At 44.0% G+C, this 6,869-nt stretch overlaps 2 protein-coding genes across 3 annotated transcripts in view; one reads left to right on the top strand and one right to left on the bottom strand.

The window, feature by feature from the left end:
- The window catches only part of POLR2D (RNA polymerase II subunit D), a 450,734-nt gene that overhangs the window by 235,541 nt on the left and 208,324 nt on the right, over positions 1-6,869 (bottom strand). The gene's annotated exons all lie outside the window — the stretch shown is intronic.
- The window catches only part of UGGT1 (UDP-glucose glycoprotein glucosyltransferase 1), a 116,914-nt gene continuing 114,209 nt past the window's right edge, over positions 4,165-6,869 (top strand). For both annotated transcript variants that reach the window (XM_077766731.1, XM_077766730.1), the window contains exon 1: positions 4,165-4,322. In XM_077766731.1, the coding sequence (XP_077622857.1) occupies positions 4,265-4,322 (58 nt within the window). In that variant the 5' untranslated portion in view covers positions 4,165-4,264. The remainder of the gene's footprint in view (positions 4,323-6,869) is intronic.

The raw sequence follows: 6,869 nt of genomic DNA, 5'->3' as shown, positions 1-6,869 counted from the left end.
GATGCCGCGTAAATTGGATGGCCCCAGGTGTCTCTGTTGCCACAGCCCAGGGCACAGGCCCACTAAGACTGAGACCTCATCATAGGATAACAGAATGTTTGCCCTCCCATCAATCTTACCCCCACATCACTAGTGCTCCTGTGTAATAATGCAGTTTACAGCTACAGCTATAATGATGTGGTTCTACTTAAGAAGCCATTTCTACGATGCTCAGCATCNGAGGCAAACCATGAGAGACTCTTGAATGCCGAGAACAAACTGAGGGCTGATGGGGGGAGGGAAGGAAAGGGGAATGATGGGCATGGAGGAGGGCACTTGTGGGGATGAGCACTGGGTGTTATATGGAAACCAATTTGACAATAAACTATTTAAAAAAACAAAACAATATGAAGCCATTTCTAAGGAAACCCAAAAATCACAGAGGAGAGCAAAGAAAAAAAAAAGACACTAGAGGGCATGGGGGTCTCTGACATGCACAGTGATGGCAAGCAGTAAACCTAGCTAACCGCTGGCCAGAAAAACACAAGACTTCACACCAAGGCCTATTTACCTCAGTTCCTTTTACCCAATATATCAGGTGTGGGTTTTAAGCAAAAATTACAGGCACGCAGGCAGAGTGTGGATTATCACAGTGGGGTAACTTTAATCAAGCCAAGGGCTCTAATGGAAAAAGTGGACAATATGCAAGAGCGTCTGTGTCCTCATAAGATGGAAGGGCAAGGGGCACCTGGGTGGCTCAGTTGGTTAAGCGTCCAACTTTGGCTCAGGTCATGATCTCAGAGTTTGTGAGTTTGTGCCCCATGTTAGGCTCCATGGCGACAACTCAGAACCTGGAGCCTGCTTTGGATTCTGTGTCTCCCTCTCTCTGCCCCTCCCCTGCTTGTGCTCTGTCTCTCACTCTCTCTCAAAAATAAACACGATTAAAACAAATAAAAAAAAAAGATGGAAGGGCAAGGGAGCTCTCTGGGGCCTCTTCTTATAAGGGCACTAATCCCATTCATGAAGGCTCTACTCTCATGACCTAATCACCTCCCCAAAGCCCTACCCCTAAATACTACCACACTGACAGTCAGGTTTTAATATATAAATTTGAGGAGGACACAAGTATGCCGTCCATAGCAGATGGAGAAAAGATCAGTGATTGCTAGAGGTTTGGAGGAGAAGTGGAGAGGTGAAGGTTAAAGATTTTGTTAATCTTTAACATTTATGATTTTCCCTTCTAAATTATACTTTATTTTTAAATATTTTATTTTATTAAAAATAATATTTTAAATGTTTACTTATTATTGAGAGAGAGACAGACACAGAATGTGAGCAGGGAGGGGCAGAGAGACGGAGACACCAACTCTGAAGCAGGCTCCAGGCTCTGAGCTGCCAGCACAGAGCCCGATGTGGGGCTTGAGCTCACAAACCGTTAGATCATGATCTGAGCTGAAGTCAGATGGTTAACTGACTGAGCCACCCAGGCACCCCAATATTTTATTTTATTTCATTTTATTCTATTCTATTCTATTCTATTCTATTCTATTCTATTCTATTCTATTCTAATTTTATTTATTTTAAGTAGGCTCCATGCCCAGTTTGGAGCCCAGTATGAGGCTTGAACTTACAACCAAGGTCAAGACCTGAGACGAGATCAAAAATTGGATGCTTAAAAAGAAAAACAAAAAGAGTTGGATGCTTAACTAACTGTGCTTCCCAGGTGCTGCAAAAGGGAGAGCAACAGCATGTGAACAGGAGAAGGGGCAGAGGGAGAGAGAGAATCTTAAGCAGACTCTATGCTCGGTGCAGAGCCCCACGTGGGGCTCCATCCATATCCCTAGGATCATGACCTGAGCTAAAATCAAGAATCGGATGATCAACTAACTGAGCCACCCAGACGCCCCTACTTTATTTTTTAAAGCAGTTTTAGATTTATTGAGCAAAATTGAGCAGAAAGTACAGAGTTCCAATATACCTCCTGCCCTCACAGGAGCACCACTTCTCCTCTATCAACATCCACAGTGGTATGTTTGTCATAACTGATAAACCTACATTGACTGACACATTCTTTAAGAATTTTTTTTAAATGTTTAGTTTTGAAGGAGAGAGAGACAGAGAGTGAGCAAGGGAGGAGGAGAGAGAGAGAGGAGACACAGAATCTGAAGCAGGCTCCAAGCTCCAAGCTGTCAGCAGAGAGCCCAACATGGGGCTCGAACTCACAGATTATGAGATCATGACCTGAGCCTGTAACCTGAGCCAAAGTCGGAGGCTTAACCGACTGAGCCCCCCAGGCACTCAGTCACTGATACGTCCTTATTTCCCAAAGTCTACAGTTTACATCGGGGATCACTGCTGATGTTGTAAATCCTATAGGTTTGACAAATGTATAATTACATGTATTCATGCCTAGAATATCATACAGTTACAATGCCCTAAATATCCTCTATGCTCCACCTATTTGTCCCTCCTCCTTAACCTAATGGAGATCTTTGTGGTGTTAGAATAGTTCTACATGTGACAAAATAACAGAACTATACACACAGATTGTACCCATATCAGTTTTCTGGTTTCGATATTGTGCAAATAAGTTATTTAAGATGTAATCATTGGGAGAACCTGAATGAAGGCTACGTGGGACCTCACTGCACTATCTTTGCAACTTCCTGTGATTCTGTACTTCAAAATTAAAAAGATAAAAATCAGCTCAAAATATTTGTTCAAATAAAATAGTACTGAATTTTCTATGAAAGATTTGGAAAAAGAGAAACCCAACTTTCTTAAAAGTTCAGTGGTGTCATGTAGTTGTGTTATAACAAAGTAAACCTTGGTGGTGTTCACACATCACATAGGAGAAAAACAAGTTAAAACAAAAAAAAAATGTAAAACTCAACTCCATAATGTGATGAATTAAAAAACAATTCCTTTATCATAGAAGAATCACTTAAAGTGATTTAAAGAGTAGAAAACACACAGTGTAAAGCTACTAACACAAAAGCCCCCTAGAGAAGTGAATTTTAAAGTGCTTATTTTCATTCCTTAAAATTATTTTAACTGCTTATGTTCTAGCCAAGAACAGAAAACCCAACGATCTGCTAGAGTTAAGCAAAGTTCTTAACCACAGTACAGATGTAGAGTTATTAGATATAGAGTATATTAGTTATTAGTTAAGAAGTGTTTTTAGTCCCTTTTCTGGCATTCTCAGGGGCTAAGACTCTGTGTATGTCATATAACCAAAGTCAGTCAAAGTTTTACACTTTTTATGTACTTTAAATGTATTTTTGGTGTTTAGTTCACTTTGGCTTAGTTAAAAACATACACTCCAAAGAGGTATCCATTTGTGGGTGGGTAAAATGATCTAATCAGTGTCACAAATTCTAAGACAATTCTGTTAAAAAAAATTTTTTAAACGTTTATTTAATACTTCTGAGAATGAGCACTAGCAGGGGAGGGCAGAGACAGAGGGGGGTACAGAATTCCAAGCAGGCTCCAGACTCCATGCTGTCAGCACAGAGCCCTACAGGGTGCTCGAACACAGCAATCCGGAGATCAAGACCTGAGCCCACGACCGAGGTTAAGCGACTGAGCCACCCAGGCGCCCCTAAAAAATTTTTGCACAGCGATTTATATTTGTCAAATTTTTTTTTCAAAAGTAAGCACACAAGTTGCCACTGCCAGTATAATCTAAGCTAAATCGTCTCAAAAATTTAAAAAGTTTTCCTTTTCCCATGCTCCCAGGAACTGCAGTTATCAAAATTTAGGGGTTGCGATAAAGTCCAAGATGCCCCAAAACATTAAGGAATTTTGTCTCTTGTTGTGCAGCAGTGCTTTTAAAATAAGGGTTTAAAGAAGTAGACTCTGAAGCTCCCCAAAGTCCTGGTCGGAAAAAAGGTTGAACCCCCTACTCGGCTTCACCGTCTGGTACAGCTTTGGGGTCTCAGCTGTCGCTAGTCAGTTGCCCATACCTAAAAAGCGCTACCTTCCCCAACCACACTACACAGAGCAAGGAGGGAGGCGGGGCCTTCTCGGATACAAGATGGCGACCACGGCGCTCTAGGCTGCCCCTGCCTCGACTCGGTAGCCGGAAGTCCTCCGGCGCTCGCCAGGAGGAAGCGGAAGTAAAAGGCAGTAGGCTGCTGGGCTATTGCTTTGCGAGACCGGCTTGTGAGGGGAGCCGCGGGAAAGGCGCGTGTCGGCCGCTCACTGGCGCAGCCGCTGCAGCCGCCGTCACCGCCCCGCCCCGGCGTTGTCGCTGGCATCGTCGCGGACGAAGCGTGGCCCCAGCATGGGCAGGAAGGGGGACGCGAGCGGCGCGTGTGCCACGGCTGCGCGGCCGGTGACAGGTACCCCTGGCGTGGCGTGGGGAGGTCTCGTGGACGGGGACAGGGTCTGGGACGTGAGGCGACCTCGTGCCCCGGTCACCTTGGGCTTCCGCTTCTTCCCTGACTCAGTTTCTCCTTCCATGTCCCAGTCCTCCCCCATTTGTGAGTCCCCCGAGTTGCCCTCGCTGGTCTCACGGGCAAAGTATAGTTTCTGCCAGAGTGGCCGCGGGCTCTCTTGTAGCCGTTTTGAGCCTTCAGTGAAGACCTTTGAGACCAGTGTGCCCAAGTGCAGAAAGGAGGTGGGGGAAGTGCCCTAACTTGAGTTTGGACCAAGCACGACCCTAAGTAGGTTGAGAACCAGCAGTTTGCCGGACTCTGATTGGAGAACGACTTGGTCTTTTTATAGACTTCTGTTTTCCCTAAAATGAATCAGAGTGATGCACATTGGTTGCCATTTTCATTTAAATACGAGGATCTGTTGGCTGGAAATTGGATAATCCGGTTTCACTTTTCGTGCGGGACCTACCAGAAGAATGAGATCTGCGTACGCCGCCAATGAGTTATGAACGGGAACTGTCTCCAGATTGTTTTGCATTTCTTCCCGGATTTGAGAACTAGCATATTATGCTCATTTGAAGTCCGGGGGTCCTATACCTTACTGTGCTGTACAGTGTTGGAAACATTCACCAAGCACTTGCCAGCCAGTTTTAGGATGATGTTTAAAGCCATTTAAAATACTTATTTAAAGACACAAAATTTGGGATGATCGTAGCCTTTCCACTTGACTTGCTTTTGACAAACTTAGTTCACCCTCATTAAAGGAAATAAACATTGCTTTGTATAGTTGCGTGGCAGTTTTCCAATGCACGCTTCCCTTGGCGGGGGGTGGGGGGGGAAATTGAACTATGTAGAAAATTCTGTTAACATTTTTTCTGCAGTTACCTGTGGCCGTTTTCATATCAGATGTATGGTAACTGCTTTTATCAAAAATTAGATGTATGTGGTTCACAGCAAATGGTTTTGCTAATAGGTATAAATGCATATCAGCTTTATTTGAGAAGTAAAATTGTTTCTCGAAGGGTCCTTCCTAATATTTTTCTCACTGTTATCATGGATGTTGAAGCTCAAATGGCTGTCTATAACCTTTCAGGGTACAAGTTGGTTTTTTAAGAGTTTGTCAGCTAGTTGGTTTAGAAATGGAAAAAGAAAAAGTTGGTGATTTATAATTTTATGCCTCTTTTGTTTTCCAGAAAGCGAAGTGTTTGCCGTGATGCACTTTTTATTAATTTTTCCAAAATTTTACCGTAGGTCAGTGAGCAAGAGATAGTCATTAATTTAAACCAAGGAAGCTGGGCCATGGACTAGATCTTACAGATAATACATTCATGCCTCGGACTTATTAAAGAATGGTTTTTTTTTTTGTTTTTTTTTTAAGAATGGTTTTAATTTGCCCGTTTTGCCACAAGCATTATGCCTGTGATCATGCAGTGCCGCCTTGGGATTCTGACACCTATTATTTCTTAGGCTCTTCATATTTATAAGCAGCATTTAAGGACCACTAGGATTGGAGTGTTAAGATTCTTGGAAAATGAAGGCATTCTCAGAAAAAGGCCACTTGAGTGAAGCTCTTACTTCTGCTTATCTAAACAGTCTTTTCTTGTGGTTTTACCTATTGCATCAAGGATGTGGGGTCTGTGTGGGAAAGCTCTTCTTGAATGTCCACTTTCCTCAGTCACCTCCAACAGTGCTATTCCTTGCCCCAAGAATCTATCTCTTTTTGAAACAGTTCACAGGGATCTCTGGGTGAGGCTTGGTGCATAGACTTTTCATTTCATTTCATTTGTTTTTAAATGCTTGTTTTATTTTTGAGAGAGAGAGACGCAGAGTGTGAGCAGGGCGGGGTGCAGAGAGAGATGGAGATACAGAATCTGAAGCAGGCTCCAGGCTCTGAGCTAGCTGTCAGCACAGAGCCTGACGCGGGGATCAAACCCATGAACCGTGAGATCATGACCTCAGCCGAAGTCGGAAGTTGAACCAACTGAGCCACCCAGGCGCCTCTAGAGTTTTCATTTTAACCTTTCTTAAGTCCTAAGCTTTTTGTACCATCTTTCCTCTTGGGATCACATTCCTTTCTTTCTATTTGCTTTCATTCACCCCTTGATGAAGCCTTTATTTCATTTTGAGCACCTCCTATGTTCCAGGCATTACGCTAGGCATGTGACCCTGACAGACAAACTTCTCTGCTTTTTTTTTTTTTTAATTTTGAGAGAGAGAGAGAGAATCTCAAACAGGCTCTGCACCAGGATCCCAGAGCCTGATGCAGGGCTTGAACTCTGAATCCCGAGATCATGACCGGAGCGGAAATCAAGAGTTGGTCACCCGGGGGCGCCTGGGTGGCTTAGTCGGTTAAGCGTCCGACTTTCGCTTAGGTCATGATCTCGCGGTTCGTGGGTTCGAGCCCCGCGTCGGGCTCTGTGCTGACTGCCAGCTCGGAGCCTGGAGCCTGTTTCAGAGTCTGTGACTCCCTCTCTCTCTGACCCTCCCCTGCTCACGCTGTCTCTCTCTCTC

This window comes from Crocuta crocuta, unplaced genomic scaffold, assembly GCF_008692635.1.
Source record: "Crocuta crocuta isolate KB4526 unplaced genomic scaffold, BGI_CrCroc_1.0 scaffold5, whole genome shotgun sequence".
Taxonomy (NCBI): Eukaryota; Metazoa; Chordata; class Mammalia; order Carnivora; family Hyaenidae; genus Crocuta; species Crocuta crocuta.
This window is presented reverse-complemented; position numbering and strand designations above follow the sequence as displayed.